Source organism: Megalobrama amblycephala, linkage group LG1 (assembly GCF_018812025.1).
Source record: "Megalobrama amblycephala isolate DHTTF-2021 linkage group LG1, ASM1881202v1, whole genome shotgun sequence".
NCBI classification, from domain to species: Eukaryota; Metazoa; Chordata; class Actinopteri; order Cypriniformes; family Xenocyprididae; genus Megalobrama; species Megalobrama amblycephala.
Window position 1 is genome coordinate 73,695,788 of NC_063044.1, and position 18,246 is coordinate 73,714,033.

An 18,246-nucleotide genomic window follows, 5' to 3' on the forward strand; every position below is an offset into this window, starting at 1 on the left:
TTTGGATCAAATCAGTATCCTTTCTAGACTGCCAACACCAATCATCACATGTGTAAATAGTTATATTTAGTTTGTTGCTATGTAAAGATAAAACAAAAACATTCATCATATGATTATTATATATAAAGAATTTATCTATTTAAAAGGAATTCATTACAAACAGATTTCCAGGAATTACTTTTTTTCCCCACAGCTGATGTATTTGCTTTAAAAGATCTGTCTCTTGTTTAGTAAAGGTTTTTTTTTTGTTTTTTGGATTGCAGTCTTTTTCTGCCACCATTGTTTTCCTTGGATTCCATGCAATTTTAAGCTTTTTTTTTTTGGTTCATTCCATGTTTTACAGGCAACCTCTCTCATGCTAATTCAGATTAGCACAGTTGGTTTTAAATAAATCTGGTTTATTTTAATACAGGACTCCATAGTCCAGGTTTTAGTAATATATGGGTCATTCCACGAAATCGGTACCTTTTGCGTCCCTAAGAAATAACCAGACATAGAAGTACTATAACAGCAAATAAATTTGTGATTTAAAAACATATCAATACTGTGCATTGTTTTATTAATATTACACCAAAGTAAAGTCAATTAAATGTTATTTTAAATAATTAAAATTGCATTTATTCTCATAAGGGTAAGGTTTTTGGCCTGTCCCTTGCTATGTTTGTTCTTTTTCAGCAGGACTTTTAATTTGCAAATTGAATGCAAAATGATACAAAAATCACTTTTGCGTATTGTTCTAAGTATAGTCTTATTGTCAAGCAATGTTTTAGAATAAGTATACATTATTTTTTATAAAATATACATCATTTTATCGGTGTCCCCTATTTCATGTCAGCCCTGTTACCCTCACCAAAGAACCCTGTATAAATAATGGTACATTCCAGTGACATCACTTCCAAGAAGTTACATCATCTCTAAACCAGGATGCCAACAGTTCAAATAAAAATAAGTTTCTCTCTCTTCTATAATTTTCTATTTTTGATGATTTAGGAGGTTTGACTGAGGGGGGATATCATGCAATGTCAAACCTGTTACCATTTTTGAAGTGTACATTTAAACACTTGTTTATTTAATGTAACATAATTATTATCTACAAGTAATATCCCTTTAAAGTGTACAAAATGTGTTTTTGTGATCTGGTCTGTAAGCTAGCAAATAGCAAATTAGCTTGAAATTGTCAAACCTGTTACCGTCAACTCTGTTACTTTTTAGGGTAACAGGTCATGACATTTGGGTAACAGGGATGACAATCACCTTATCCTCTCTGTATTTAACATTTATCTGTGTCAAATGCAAACATTTTAAAACGTCATCCCAGGTGTATAATTGTTGTCTATATCATTCAGTGTGGGTGGCATATGAGCATCAGTTACATTTTTAGTTAATATTTGTAGTATTGGTAGTATTACTATTGTTGGTACAGGAATCTCATAATTCAGGTATGAACTATTTAAATGTATTATATAAACTTAATATATATTTTAACCCTAACAGAGCGTGTAGCTTTTCATTTCTTAAACAACCATGTTGGAATATGTATCATGGCCATATTCCAGGATGACAATGCCAATATTCATCAGGGTTAAAGGATGGTTCAGAAAGCACAAAGAATCATTTTCACACATGAATGGGCACTTCTGAGTCCTGACTTTAACCTCAGTGTAAGTCTTTGGGATGTGCTGGAGGAGACTTTACAGAGTGCTCACCTCTTGCATTGTCAATACAAGATCTTTACCAAAAATGGATGCACCTCCTGATGGAAATGACATCAGAACATTTATTTCCATCAAGAGGTTAGTCTTACATTGAGGTTAAAGTCAGGACTCAGAAGTGCCCATTCATGTGTGAAAATGATTCTTTGTGCTCTGTGAACCATTCTTTCACAGTTTTAACCCTGTTGAATATTGGCATTGTCAGCCTGGAATATGGTCATGATACATCTTTCAACACATTTGTTTAAGAAAAGAAAAGCTACACACTACATCTCTTAGGGTTAAAAGAACCATTGCCAAACATATAACATGCTAGAAACATAATAATCACTGTAGTAATGATCCATTCATAGGTTCTTAAGTATTTACCTATTAAAATCCAAACAACAACCTTTTTTTGGCCAGGCATGGCAGGCAGTGAATATTTTAAGCTCTGTGAGGGGACACACTGACACAGACAAAACGTATGGACGCATGGGTCTAATTACAGTAGCCTTAAAACATTTATAAATGTGCATATGCACAGATTTGATCTTAGAGTGTTAAATCCACGCCAACGCTCATATTTATAAAAACGTGGAAAAGTGCTTAGCGCCACATCAGAGTCTGAACAGACGTACAGTATGAGGTTCCATTTGTGCCAAAATTATGTCGACATGCTGTCCGTCTATGCTATGTGTCGTCTCCGCTTACTCCTGTCATCGGTCCTTGTCGTTTGACTTTGTCGTCTTGCGTGTCAATGCTGCATTTGTCATGACTGTGTCGTCTTCCATGTCGTTGCTATGCGTTGTTACCCTCTGTCATTACTGTGTCGTCTTCCATGTCGTTACTATGTGTCGTCTTCCATGTCGTTGCTATGCGTCGTTTCCCTCTGTCGTTACGGTGTCGTTGCTATGCATCGTTACCCTTTGTCGTTACTATGTGTCGTCTTCCATGTCGTTGCTATGTGTCAATACCCTCTGTCGTTACTATGTGTCGTCTTCCATGTCGTTACCATGCGTCGTTACCCTCTGTCATTAATGTGTTGTCTTCCATGTCGTTGCTATGCGTCGTTACCCTCTGTCATTACTATGTGTCGTCTTCCATGTCGTTACTATGCGTCGTTACCCTCTGTCATTAATGTGTTGTCTTCCATGTCGTTGCTATGCGTCGTTACCCTCTGTCATTACTATGTGTCGTCTTCCATGTCGTTGCTATGCGTCGTTACCCTCTGTCATTAATGTGTTGTCTTCCATGTCGTTGCTATGTGTCAATACCCTCTGTCGTTACTATGTGTCGTCTTCCATGTCGTTACCATGCGTCGTTACCCTCTGTCGTTACTATGTGTCGTCTTCCATGTCGTTACCATGCGTCGTTACCCTCTGTCATTAATGTGTTGTCTTCCATGTCGTTGCTATGCGTCGTTACCCTCTGTCATTACTATGTGTCGTCTTCCATGTCGTTACTATGCGTCGTTACCCTCTGTCATTAATGTGTTGTCTTCCATGTCGTTGCTATGCGTCGTTACCCTCTGTCATTACTATGTGTCGTCTTCCATGTCGGTACTATGCGTCGTCCCATACAGAAGTCACATAGATCGAAATATATTTAAAATAAATACATTTTTATATATTGAAATATCTTAAATTTAAATATAAGAAAATATGTTTTATAAAATATATGTAAATATATTTTAAAATATATTACAAAAATATATTTAAATATTTGATTTTGGCCGCTTTTTAATATTTTCCACATACAGTACAGTCCAAAAGTTTGGAACCACTAAGATTTTTAATGTTTTTAAAAGAAGTTTCGTCTGCTCACCAAGGCTACATTTATTTAATTAAAAATACTGTAAAAACAGTAATATTGTGAAATATTATTACAATTTAAAACAACTGTTTTCTATTTGAATATATTTCACAAAGTAATTTATTCCTGTGATGGCAAAGCTGAATTTTCAGCATCATTACTCCAGTCTTCAGTGTCACATGATCCTTCAGAAATCATTCTAATATGCTGATCTGCTGCTCAAGAAACATTTAATGTGTACAATTGTACAAAATATTTGTGTACAATATTTTTTTTCAGGATTATTTGATGAATAGAAAGTTCAAAAGAACAGTGTTTATCTGAAATCTAATCTTTTGTAACATTATAAATGTCTTTACTGCCACTTTTGATTGATTTAATGCATCCTTGCTGAATAAAAGTATTCATTTCTTTAATTTCTTTTCAAAAAAATAAAAATAAAAATTCTTACTGACCCCAAACTTTTGAACGGTAGTGTATAATGCTACAGAAGCTTTGTATTTCAGATAAATGCTGTTCTTTTGAACTTTCTATTCATCAAGGAATCCTGAAAAAAAAGTACACAACTGTTTTCAACATTGAAAATAATCATAAATGTTTATTGAGCAGCAGATCAGCATATTAGAATGATTTCTGAAGGATCATGTGACACTGAAGACTGGAGTAACGATGCTGAAAATTCAGCTTTGCATCACAGGAATAAATTACTTTGTCAAATATATTTAAATAGTACACAGTTATTTTAAATTGTAATAATATTTCACAATATTACTGTTTTTTACTGTATTTTTAATTAAATAAATGTAGCCTTGGTGAGCAGACGAAACTTCTTTTAAAAACATTAAAAATCTTAGTGGTTCCAAACTTTTGGACTGTACTGTATGTTAAACATATGTTAATATATTTTTATTGGAAATATTTACATATATTTATTTGCCATATATGTAAATACATTTAGATATCAGACTATGTAAATATATTCATTTGCAATATATGTCTGTATTAATTTCTTATATTTGTTAATACATTACATTTCAGTACATGTGTGTGTGTATATGTATATATATATATATATATATATGAATTTAAACATTCAAATAATGAACAGAAATTGGAGACTGAAAAATGTAAAATGTAAAAATCCCCAGACAATGCAACTTAAAAGCTGACAGTATAAATTCACTTGCAAAAATGAGCAGTACATTCAGATGACATAACACCTACTATAGAAAAACAAGAATTTTATTGACAAAAGAACAGAGTGCACATAAACTGCACAATTAAAACAAATCAAACCAGCAACTTTACTGAAATTGCTATTATTAATACTAAAGGATGATGCTAAAACCTGAAAAGTAATTCTTGAAGATAATTTTTTTTTTTATTATTATTAATGAAAAAGTCGGTAAAAAAAAAAAAAAAAAAAATGTTTTAGAGATGTCTTATAGAGAGGGTGAAGGAAGAACATCCAAACCCTGCCCCTGATTCCTTCAAGATTTTTTATGAATTTATATAATGGTGTTTTTTCATAAAATAAAGGCAGTGGCAAAATTAACATGACAATACTTTGATTTTTTTTTCTTGCAAATGCAAACTGTATCAAAATTGTTGTTTTTTGGAGTGCGTGTGTTGTTTAATTTGTAGAACAAAAAGTATTGTCATGTTAATTTTGCCACTGCCTTTACTATGAAAAAACACCATTATATAAATCCATAAAATCTTGAAGGGAGCAGGGGCAGGGTTTGGATGTTCTTCCTTCACCCTCTCTATTAGACAACTCTAAACTCGATCAGGTTTCCTTTTTCTTCAGTTGGAACCTCAGTTCCTCCAACTTGGAATTGATGGCCTGTCCCAGGTGTCCAGCAGTTGCCTTTTCATGGTGTTTCATGACAGCATCTGCAAAACAAAACAAGAAAGAAGATTAAAAAAAAAAACATTTGGATTAGTCAGTTGTTACTTGACATGATTCTGGTCAAGTATTTGTACCCTTAACCCTTAAGGTAACTGCACACCATAGTCTGATATTTTTGCACATTAAAAAATAAATACGACCTCACTCTGTATCAATCACGTTTAGACAATGCCTCCAAAACTTGTGTCCATCATAAAAAAATATTGGATCAAGTTAGATTTTCTGCGTTTTCACATCCATAGCATACACAAGACCGACATCCCGGTGAGTCCCGACACACACACACACACACACACACACACTTACACATACCATTGTCTGGTTAGCTATGTAATAGTGTTGTCAAAAGACCCAGTACTTCGGTACCAACTCGGTACTAAAAAAATGAAAATGTCACGGTAGCAGGTTTCTTTAAGTACCGGTGGTACAGAGGACCCGGTCAACCCAGTTCTTGACGCAGACAGCGCTATGAATTCCGAGAAGCAGAAAACGCGGACAGAATCTCAAAATCCAGTCATGAAAATGAAACTTACGTTTTAATATGGACAGTCACGGAATTTGTCAAAGTTAGCATAAATTAATCAAATCTCCATATGGACCAGTATAATGTTAAGCCGCAAAAGTTGAAATATGAATCCTGCATGTTCTGCGCGTCTCTGTGTGAATGAATGAATGACAGAGACTTGTGGTTTTGTTTACTACATGGACTGAAGCGCGTGATGCTTGCAGTAATTTCAGCATCTGTTTCAATGGGGACATAAATACATAAACAACATCACCAGAACTGTTCTGAGTCACTTCACAAGCATTTTACCGTTTCATTTGAGTAAAACCAGTGTCAGTTTAAAGGTATTCACAGCATCCCATCAAAATAAAAGTTAATTTTTACATAAAGGCATTGTGCTAGAAATATTACTATTATTTAGTAGAATGTATGTGATACTGCTACTACTGTTGAAAACATTAATACAACTTTATTTTTTAAAGAAATAAATCACACAATATTTCTTCCATGTTTTAATTTTAATAGCAAATCTATGGTAGCCTGACTACGTCAGACTTCCTACTTCCGCTCAATTTCATTTCGCTTCTGTAGTCTGATACAGCGTCATAGCTTTGTGTTTGCCACCGGTCTGGAAACAGCCGGGCCAATCAACGAACAGAGGGCGGGCTGAGAGCCGTGACGTAGATGCTAAGCGCTGAGTTTTACATTGTAGGTTAGAGAAATCGAAAACCGAAACGACCGCGGAAATGGGAAACGAGACACGGGATGCAAACTTCGGGATGCATTAACTTCGCATAATCTGCAAAAGTCGTTTACAGCCATGTTCACTCCGGTATTTCGCTCACATCATCATGTGTTTACAACAGGTTTACAGTGGAAGTTCAATCATAGATTTGAGTTCGATGCATGATGTCTGTGCTTCGATGCGGCTGTACAGGCGGATAACATACGTCATAACTAAACGTATCTGATTGGCTTACGGGTAACCAATGATTTTAAACTTCAGACAAGCGTCCCCTAGCGAGAGAGAAAACACTTCTCTATTATGCCATTCCAGACTCTGTCTACGAAGCAAAGTGAAGTAGCAGAGTCTGGTATTACCAGGCTAAATCTATGGAGCCAGAATGGTGACTTTAAAATTTGGCATCACAAATTAAAATTGTCATTGAAAACAAAAGCAGAACTGAAAAAGGAAACATTGGCATTGAAACATTTGCATTGAAAACGTACTCGGTTACTAACGTAACCTCGGTTCCCTGAGATACTTCACTTCGTACTGCGTATGGGGAAAGGTCTCCTTTTTCCCCGTTACTGAAGCCTTTTTCAATAACGCAGTGTAACTGCATCGTCATTGGTTCACTCATAGACAAGTTGTTGAACCAATGACGGCGCGGCATAGCTGCGCGACCTATGGCGACAGAGCGCGCGAATATTCCCTGCCGAAATGGGCGGGGTTTAGGGCTATATAAGCGGGCGTTTCGCCATAGGATTTCAGGTCATTCGACTGAAGCGACGACACTGAAGCCGCAGCCTCGTGGCACGGCATGTAACACAGTACTCGTTCCGTATCTCAGGGAACCGAGGTTACGTTAGTAACCAAGTACGTTCCCTTTCGATACTTCACTCATACTGCGTATGGGGAACGAATTCAACCGCGCCTGTGCCACGGCAGGGAACGACTGGACTTGTCTTGGGCACCGTGAGGGAACCAGAGGACAAGTGAGAAGGCCGGAGCCGTCGAACCCTCGTTACACTACAAAAAGGGAGTTAACTCCCAGAAGTGGCATGAAGCGGAGCTCGATAGAGGCCGCTGGATCATACCGAGAGGACCCGAGCTTGTAAGGTCGGGACGTCCAAATGATAAAATCTGACAAAAGTGGACGGCGAGGACCAGCCGGCCGCCTCACAGATGTCTTTAATCGAAACTCCACTAGACCAGGCCCAAGAGGAAGCCATTCTTCTAGTAGAGTGAGCTCTAACTCCTATGGGGCAGTCGAGGCCCATAGAGGAGTAACAAAGAGCAATAGTGTCGACTATCCAAGGCGAAAGACGTTGCTTTGAGACCGAAGACCCCTTGGTGCGGCCACCAAAGCAGATAAAGAGCTGATCAGATTGCCGAAAAGGCTGTGATCGATCAACGTAGGTCCTTAATGCCCTGACAGGGCAGAGTAGTTCCAGCTCTCACTCGTCCGTCGAGGGAGGAAGCGCTGAGAGGGAAATAACCTGTGCTCTGAATGGAGTCGAGAGCACCTTAGGAACGTAGCCATGCCTAGGTTTCAAAACGACTTTGGAGTCGTTGGGCCCGAACTCAAGGCATGCAGGGCTCACGGAGAGGGCCTGCAAGTCACCAACTCGCTTAACCGATGCTAGTGCAAGCAGCAGAGCGGTTTTGAGCGTCAGGGGCCTGAGGTCAGCTGAACGCAGTGGCTCAAAGGGAGGCCCTTTAAGAGCTCTGAGGACCAAAGAGAGGTCCCAGGTGGGAACAGTGAGAGGACGAGGAGGATTTAATCGCCTAGAACCTCTCAAGAAACGCACCACGAGGTTGTTTTGTCCCACTGACTGGCCAGCAATAGGAGCGTGAAACGTTGCAATGGCTGCTACGTAAACTTTGAGCGTTGAAGGGGTGCGACCCAGATTCAAACGCTCCTGGAGAAAAGACAGTATCGGAGATACGTCACACTCCACTGGGTCTATGTTGCGTGTAGAACACCAGTCAACAAAGACCGACCATTTCTGGGCGTAGAGGCATCTCGTGGACGGAGCTCTCGCCTGAGAAATGGTATTCAGCACGTCCCCAGGGAGGTTAGCAGGCTCCCGTCGAGGGACCAGAGGTGCAGAGCCCAGAGTTCTGGCTGGGGATGCCAAATCGTCCTGTTCGCCTGAGAGAGGAGGTCCCGTCTCAGGGGGATCGGCCACGGAGCTTTTGTGGAAAGCCTGAACAGCTCTGAGGACCAAACTTGGCTCGTCCAGAGCGGGGCCACCAGGAGGACTCTGTGCTTGTCTTCCCTGATTCGTCTGATGACCTGTGGGATCAGAGCGATCGGGGGAAAAGCGTAAAGGAGGGTGCTGGGCCAGACATGGGCCAGCGCATCTTCCTCCTTCGAGAAATAAATTGGGCAGTGAGAGTTGCCTTCTGAAGCAAAGAGGTCTACCTCTGCCTTTCCGAAGAACTCCCAGATCATGAGAACCATCTAGGGGTGGAGCATCCAACTCGTCTGAGGGGACATTGCTCCGAGATAGCATGTCTGCTCCCAAGTTTGTTCTCCCGGGTATGCGAGTCGCCCTGAGCGACTGAAACCTCGGTGATGCCCATTCCAGAAGACGCTTCGCCAGAGCGCATAAGCGGCTGGACGAAAGACCGCCCTGGTGATTTATGTATGACACCACTGCCATGCTGTCCGACTGGACTAAGACGTGGCGCCCTGTCAGGTGTGCCTGGAACGCATGAAGGGCTCGAATCACTGCCAACATCTCGAGGCAGTTGATGTGCAGATGGCATTCCTCGTGAGACCACAAGCCGAAGGCCGGTCTGCCCTCGCAAAGAGCGCCCCAACCTGTGTTGGATGCATCCGTTGAGAGCACCGTCCTTCTGGACACCGCCTGTAGGGGTACCCCTTGGCTGAACCATACAGGGTTCATCCAGGGTTTCAGAGCTGCCAAATAGGCCTGATTGACCCTGAGACGCAGGCGGCCGTGCCGCCAGGCGTGAGGAGGGACCCGGAACTTCAACCAGTACTGCAGAGGCCGCATCCGAAGAAGGCCGAGCTGCAGAACCGGGGAGGCGGAAGCCATCAGCCCTAGCATCCTCTGGAAAAACTTCAGAGGGAAATAGGCTCTGTTCCTGACCGATGCCGCGAGCTGCTGAATGGCCAGAGCGCGCTCTGGAGAGACTACAGCCGTCATACGGACTGAGTCGAAAACTGCACCCAGGAACGTTATACGCTGGCTGGGAGCAGTGAGCTCTTGGCAAAGTTGACCCTGAGACCCAGGCACTCCAAGTGGCCGAGTAACACGGATCTGTGATGCTCCAGCTCGGCTCGTGACTGGGCTAGGATGAGCCAGTCGTCGAGGTAATTGAGAACCCGGATTCCCATCTGTCTCAGTGGGGAAAGCGCCGTGTTCATGCACTTGGTAAAAGAGCGAGGAGCTAGGGACAGTCCGAATGGAAGGACCGTATACTGGTAAGCCACACCCTCGAATGCGAATCTCAAGAATCGCCTGTGGTGGGGGGCTATCTGGATGTGAAAGTATGCATCTTTCAGGTCCAGCGAGCAGAACCAATCCCCGGGGCAAACCTGCACGAGGATCTGCTTCAGCGTTAGCATCTTGAACTTCCGTCTCATGAGGGAGAGGTTCAAGAGCCTGAGATCTAAGATGGGTCTGAAACCGCCATCTTTTTTGGGAACTAGAAAATAACGGCTGTAGAACCCCGAATTGCTCTCTGAGGGGGAGACTATTTCTATAGCTCCTTTCCTCAGAAGAGACGTGACTTCGGCTCGGAGGACATGAACGTCGTCCGTGTTGACTGAAGTCTGAAGCACCCCGCTGAAGCGTGGGGGCCTTCGGGCGAACTGAAGCGAGTAGCCTCGACTTATGGTTCCCAGAACCCAGCTTGACACTCCGGGGATGGCCTGCCAGGCCTCGGCCCGCGTGACAAGGGGCTGAATGGTATCGGGTGACGGGCCGCCAATCGGGGGCCTGTGCACCGGAGAGAGTGGAAGAGGAACTTCGCTCTTTCTTAGAGAAGGTAGAATATTCATAGTGTTCGCCATAAGAATGGCGTTTTGCATGGACGCAGCACTGGGCCCAGTTAGCACAACACTGAACATATCTCCCACGCCCGGAGCTGAACAAGGCGGGGGGGGTGGAACGAAAGAGCTTTTGGGGTGGTCCGGCCGTGGCGAGACTTTGCCCCATCCTCTTCCTTCCTGAAACATCAGGAGGGCTTAGGAGGCGTCGGGTCCAGCGTAATCTTAGGCCGGGGTCCCTGACGTTGTCTCGGGAAGGAGGAGCGCTTACGATGGCGCTGTTCCTTGGGTGGTGCTGCCTGAGAGGTAGAGGGGGCAGGTTTGTTCTGCTGAGCCGGCGCAGACTTGGGGTGGCTGGAAGCAGACGTGGAGCTAGAGCGTTTAGGCAGGAAATGTCGCATAGCCTGAGACGACTTTTGTGCTGCAGTAAAACACTCCGTAAAGCCCTCTACTGCTGGCCCGAAGAGACCAGAAGGAGAGACCGGGGCATCCAAAAAGGCCGTCTTGTCCATCTCCTTAATCTCGGTCAGGTTGAGCCACAAATGGCGCTCAAGCACGACCAGGCTGGCCATGGATCGTCCAATGGCCTGTGCTGTGGCCTTTGTGGCACGCAGGGCTAAGTCAGTGGCGCTGCGGAGGTCACGGAAGGCAGGTGCATCAACGCCGGACTCATCCAGAGAACGGAGGAGCTTCACTTGAAACACCTGGAGAATAGCCATGGTGTGCAGCGCTGAGGCAGCATGGCCTGCGGACGTATATGCTCTGCCAGCCAGGGCAGAAGTGGTCCTGCAGGGCTTGGATGGAAGGGCCCTCTTAGTTTTCCAACCCACAGCCGTGGGGGGACAGAGGTGGTAGATGCTCGTAACCCTTCTCTTCAGAGCCATCCACAGAGGTGAGAGCTGAATAATGCGTAGTACATAGGCGGGCAGAATACGGGGCGCGCCACGACTTCGTCAGCTCGTTGTGAACTTCTGGGAAAAACGGTGCAGCGCGTTGACGAGGGGCCTGGCGGGAACCCGGCAGGAACCACTCATCGAGCCTGCTCCGTGATGGCTCCTCTGGCGGAGCCCATTCGAGGTCCAAAACCTCTACTGCTTTCGAGAGGATGCAGAAGAGCTCGGCATCCATACCCGGCTTGCAGTCAATGGGCTCCGGTGAGGGAAGGCGGGTGGGGTCAGAATCACCGGCCCAACCTTCGGTTTCAGAGGCCGCGAGAGACATGAAGTCATCAAGCGGCTCGTCCTCAGAACCGCCAAAAGAGATGAGGTCGCTCGCATCTGCCGAGGGACGCAGCTCAGTGCGGGAGAACAAGCCGGCGTGACGTCACCCAACTCCGTGCGCTGGGCCGCTCTGCCCCGCTGTCTCTTCCTAGCCGGCTCGCGGGAGGAAGAAGATGGGAGGGCGCGAGCGGCGAGATCGCCTTCACTGAAGAAGGCGATCCGCGAGCGCAGAGAGGCGAGACTCATGTTCTCACAGTGAGAACACGAGGTCCCGGTGAGCGCGGCCTCTGCATGGGGTCTGCCCAGGCAGCCGACGCACTCACCGTGTCCGTCGTCGTCATGCAGAGGGGCTCTGCATGTGCCACACGAGTGGCGCGGCATTTGTAACAAACGGCGAAAACGGCATTTGAGGGGCTCTTTTAGAGCGGCGAGGGCCGCTAGAGCGGTGAAAACCGCTGTTGGAAGCTCTTTTAGAGCGGCAATAAACCGCGGGAAAATCGCTCTTTTAGGCGCGCCGGATGGCGGCAGGAGACGGGCTGGCAGGCGGCCGGAAGCGGGAAGCGGGCGGCTCGAGACGGCGCTCGAGGCGGCAGTCGACGAGGGCGCTGGTGCTTCTTCCTCGGCGAGCTCAGCAGTCCGCTGCGGGAGCCTCTTCGACGGCGGCGAGAGCTTCTTTCCAGGCGAGCTTCTTCCAGGCGGTGAAGGCTTCAGCCGGAGATCAGCGAGGAGCGATGTGAAGTCGTCGCTGAAGGAGAGAGAACTGAAATCCTATGGCGAAACGCCCGCTTATATAGCCCTAAACCCCGCCCATTTCTGCGGGAATATTCGCGCGCTCTGTCGCCATAGGTCGCGCAGCTATGCCGCGCCGTCATTGGTTCAACAACTTGTCTATGAGTGAACCAATGACGATGCAGTTACACTGCGTTATTGAAAAAGGCTTCAGTAACGGGGAAAAAGGAGACCTTTCCCCATACGCAGTACGAGTGAAGTATCGAAAGGGAACATTAGTATTGGTACTGAAAAAATAAAATAATTAAAATCTTACAATCTTATTCTTTTATTGTATTGGGATTTATTTGTATTTTTCAATGACAATCTTCAGATTTTTTCTTCATGTCACTCTTTCAGTGACAGATTTTTTTTACAATGTCAGTTTTTTTTCAATGTCACTGATTTTCAGTTTCAACTTTCTGTCACTGTTTTGGTGTGGAGAGGGGAGGGGTCTGAGGGGAGGGGTAAGTAGAGCGTAGTTTGCATATAATTTGCATATAGGTATACTGAAGAAGTAGGCCTACGTCACTTTACTGGAACCCGTCGTCAGCTCTGAAGCCTCTGGCATGGTGGCGTGACAAAAATGTCCAGTTTACCGGGATATGCACCGAACAAGGCTAAAAGTACGGTTTGGCAAAAAAATAAATTAACGTTAGGTGTCTGTCGGTATATACTTGTTGCCGCTAAGTATGAGTACATCACAACAGTGGCTAACAGTAACATAGCCTGTGACGTTAACATTGACATGATAAACAGCAGGGCTTCGGCTGTGTAAAGTTACACTACTGACATCCCCAACCGCACGCACGCACACACACACACACACCGGAGAGCCTCTCTTTGAGCCGCTAGTTCGGCTTAAACGCAGGTAACGTTACACAGTAACTCCTAGGGCCGCGAATGTGCTTCTATCTGTATTTAATGGTAGTTAGCGTTAAGTCTCCAGCCCTGTGATGTCTCCTTTCTTTTTCTTTAGGAGTTAGAGACCAGTGTTATTGCTGCTGCACAAGGCCTCATAAACGTGCTAACGCAAAACATTCAGCAGCATCACACCCCAGCACAGCAGAATCCAGTGCCGTCACATGAGCACTAGAATCAACAACAAGCACAAACCCGGAATATTGCTTCAGGTCAAGGGAGGTGTTGCTGAAGTTGAGAGAGATGGCAGATTCGCGACCCCAACAGAGGACTGTAAGTTAATAATCAAAATATGTTTGCCTATTAGGTTTTATATATATGGCTTTTTGCTCTGACGATCCAAGGAAATGACAAGTTTATTTTAATACATCTTTTGTTATCTCATGAATTGCACTGAGTTCTGCTTAGCTCTCTATAACAATGTGAAATTAAAATTTAAGTTTTGCATTTGCTCATTTCTGGAAAGAGTGGTTTTTAACATTAAATTATTTGATTTAAATGTAATTAATATTTAATGAAATGTGCGCCAATTCAACATTTCTATAGCTGTATGGCAGATCTAAGGTAGAGTAGCTTGTCATGGCAACTTGAGCACTGATACATGTGTCATCACATTAGAGTGTTTTTTTTTNATGTTAATTACAGGAACCTTTGATTGTGAGGCAGTTCATGGAGAGAATGCTGAGAAGGCTTCAGGAAGTTCTGCGACGTCAGCCTGTGGATTTGGATTATTTACACTTTGTTTTAAGTCATGAAGTGGGACTTGTTCGCTCTTTTGCCAATGTAGTAGAACTGCCTCAAGGTGTTGTTCGTGCTTTATCTGACTTATTAAGACTTCTTCGTTTACAAGAGGAGAGTTATCCAGCTGCTACCTATGCAGAGGTTCTGGGTGGTAGGGGACAGCCAAAACTTGTAATTTCTAAAGGATGTCTTCAAAACCTAATCGACATGCAGTTGCCCATCCCCTGTGTAGCTAAGCTCCTGGGTGTCTGCAAAAGGACAGTGTATCGGCGGATGCGTGAGTATGGACTATCAGTTACGGGATCATACAGCAATCTCACAGATGAGGAGCTGGACAATCTTGTGCGCTCAGTTAAATTGAAGATGCCGCATAAAGGCTATAGAATGATGAAGGGTGAACTGCAAGCGATGGGACACCGTGTCAGATGGGACCAGGTTTCAGCATCCATGCACAGGGTGGATTCTGCAGGGATCTTGGAGAGAATAACACGTTTAGGCTGTGTTGCTAGAAGAACATATTCTGTCAAGGGTCCCCACTCACTGGTCCACGTGGACACAAACCACAAACTTTTATCAGGTGTGTGTGTTATGTTTCACAAGAATATTGTTATAATATGTTCATATATTTATATTCATAAATGTTTGTTGAAATAGTTTGCAGAGTGAGTGTCTTAATTGAGCTTTTACAAATAAGTTCTATTCATGTTTGAAGGATGCGGGTAGATTTTGTATGCTATTACAAGATAGGCTATAGATTGCTGGAGCTGTATTTCAACAAAAAAACCTTTTTAATACAGTTTATTAATTAAGCTGCACATAGAGTTAGTTTGTGCCGCCATTTTATAAAATTCCAACATGTGAATGGGTAGCTATTTAATGATTGGTGCTTAGTGACTCTTAATCCATTCCACACTGTGTGGATCAGCGTGCATGCTGTAAATTAAAAACATTCCTCAAGAATGCTTGATTATATTAGCATGGTTCTTTAGCGTTAGGCAGTAAATGCATTGGTTTACCATAAAAAAACAAGATGAGGATGACATACAGTCAGGAAAAAGTCTGCTGTTGCTACATGTAATGATACATGGCTATGTGTACAACATTGGTTTAACTGTTACATGAAATAAAGAAGAGAAAAAAACAGTAATTTACACACTGAGGCTAGCTTAATTTCTCATATTATAGGAGGATGTCCCATCTTAAGTGAAGCTTTTACAAATAATTGGACTTCACTCTTTGAGACTATCTCAAGAACATCATCTTGAATACTGACAGTTTTTCTTTAAGGCCTTTGGAGTGTTTTCTCCAGTGATGTATACCTGAGGATGCTTCCCATCTTTGCTGATTAAACCTTTTGAATACCCTATTTTTTTATTGTAATTTGGTTAAAGCAGAACTTTTTTTAAGTATAGCCGCACTGTAAAAAAAGAAAAACCATGCAATTCTGTAGTGAAAAGATTCTGAAGGTTACATGGGTTCATGGTAAATACAATCTGAATTGACCACCTTAATCATTTGTGTACACAATTTAGAGCTATTATAATTTTCAGAGGTGATATACTTTCTAAAAATGTATTTTTCCTTTCAGATATGGTATTGTTATCTTCGCTGGGATTGATGGTTATTCACAAAAGGTAAACATTTGACACTTTTTCCAAACAATGTGGCTGAGCCTAGTATTACTATATTCTATGTAGTATGGCACATTCACATAAGTATTTTGTTACTATGCTCCAGATAATGTACCTGGGTTCTGCAAATAATAACAAGGCATCAACAGCACTTGGCTTCTTCATGAGCTCAGTTGAAAAGTTTGGCTTTCCATTAAGGTAAGAAAATCGCAAGAGCATGATTGCCTGTTTTATCAAAATTCATTGACCGAAAACATTTGACTTTGTCTCTGTTTCTTATGTGATTATTTAGAGTTAGAGGAGACCAAGGGGTCGAAAATGTTGGCATTGCTCAATGCATGTTCACTGTTCGTGGCTGTGGCAGAGCAAGCTACATATCGGGAAAAAGTGTGCATAATCAAAGGTAAATATCAAAGTTCTGTTTCTTTTAGGTAACCCTAACCCAAATCAGAAAAAGCAGTTTTTCCACACATCAGTGTTTTTATTTATTGAAATTTCCATCTGTCACTAACACTTTTATTCTCACAAAATACAATGGAGGTGAATGTGATTTATTTTTGGATGCTCAAAGCATTAAAGAATTTCATTGTGAAGACCTTAACACCAACATCTCTGTCCTAGTAAATTTGGATAATCCGTAAACGGTCTTCACCAGAAATTATTTCATTAAAAATGATCCAAGTACAAATGATTTGTCATTCTTATTGATGCCCAGCCAGGGAGACTGGCAACAGCAATACAGTGAACACTGTGTAGTACCAAATCTTAAGGATACATCCTCACAGGAAGCATTAATCCTTCCTAGGTCTACAGAGATGCACTGTGTCCAAATTAGGTTATTGTTCACAACACTAAACGTGTGGAGAGTCTTGTATATTTGTTCAAAACAAGACACCATGCTTACCTAAGTTAACCTGAGTAAATCTTTCCCACACATGGACTTTGCTTGGGCGGGCCACCCAGGTAGCCTGGGTATATTTGGTAACCCATTCAACATTTTGCTGAGAAACATCCTATTATGTTACAATACATTCAACACTTTCTACAGAGAGTATCTGTAATGAAACAAAAAATAGATTATTTCAACCTTTGGTTACCTAGGAAATGGATGGCAGTGAACCCCTGGCTGTGATTCTAATATTAATACGGTGCACTTTTTGTATTTTTGATCTCAAAGGGTGGAGCGCTTATGGCGTGATGTGTGGATGGCAGTAACAAGGGTATATTATGAGCTACTTCATGGTCTTGAAGATGAGTGCCTGCTTGATCCCTCCAACAGCCTTCAGTTATTCTGTGCCCAGTACATATTTGTACCACGCCTCCAAATGGACCTCAACACTTTTACAGTCGGGTGGGATAACCATCCTCTGCGAACGGAACAAAACCTGACTCCCAATCAACTTTGGACCATTGGATTGCTCCAGTATCCTGTGGCTGCTCCAGAGAATCTAGAGGTAGACCTCAAATGTTGAAAATGTTGAATCCAAGCTATGTTTAATCAGGTTTACCCATTGTGTCATATTTTCAGATATGAAACAATTGTGACAAATAATGCAAAAATAGATCAAATCAGAAGTCCAAATACATTTTAACGGCAATATATATTCAATATTACTCTCAAATTATGATGAATTATTTGAAGATTTGAAGATCAAATGTGTGAAGTACACAAAAGGCAATTGCAAAGTGTTATAACAAAATTACTTGCGATTTATAGGATTTGCAAGATCACTTTTTGGATTTCAACCCTGACAGAGAAGATGCTGCTGCTGCTGGTGGAGTAGTTCTACCACCCATCCAGTGCCCTCTGGGGCCACAGGCTATGGCTGGACTGAGGGCAGCCATCAATCCTATCACTCCCTCTCAGGACAATGGGAAAGACATTTACAAGGCTGCGCTTGACTATGTAACACTTCACTCAAACTTGGCAGGATAACATGCAGTCTGCAATATAAATGTTCAACGTTTTTTGTGATTTGAAAAATGTTTTATCTGATTCTTACAAATCAAAATTGGAATTGCTTGCATGAATAGGTATTTGTGCAGAACTATTGTGGGGATGGTTTAGGATATATGTTTTACTATGCAGTATATAAACAACTCAGTCTGCCATGGTAAAGATATCCACTTTTATTCTGCTGTTACTTGTTTTAAACAACCAAATAAACCTCCCACAACTTTCAACAGTTTTAATTGGCTAAACTTCTAAATCTAGTGTATGCCGATATTTTAAACTGGCGTCTTAAATACCATTAGACAGTTCAAACTCAACATGCCATGTTAGATATCTTGGT

General features: G+C 42.7%; 2 protein-coding genes across 2 annotated transcripts; both read left to right on the forward strand.

Moving 5' to 3' along the window:
• Positions 1-13,112: 13,112 nt before the first annotated feature.
• Positions 13,113-15,044, forward strand: LOC125278910. Its single transcript, XM_048208352.1, has 3 exons — positions 13,113-13,853; positions 14,226-14,898; positions 15,034-15,044. The coding sequence occupies exons 1-3, from the start codon at positions 13,824-13,826 to the stop codon at positions 15,042-15,044; spliced, it is 714 nt and encodes a 237-aa protein (XP_048064309.1). The 5' UTR covers positions 13,113-13,823.
• Positions 15,045-16,062: 1,018 nt separating this feature from the next.
• Positions 16,063-18,211, forward strand: LOC125248030. Its single transcript, XM_048159602.1, has 4 exons — positions 16,063-16,150; positions 16,245-16,355; positions 17,130-17,406; positions 17,670-18,211. Exons 1-4 carry the CDS (start codon positions 16,116-16,118, stop codon positions 17,886-17,888), a joined length of 642 nt encoding a protein of 213 aa, XP_048015559.1. The 5' UTR covers positions 16,063-16,115; the 3' UTR covers positions 17,889-18,211.
• Positions 18,212-18,246: the final 35 nt, after the last annotated feature.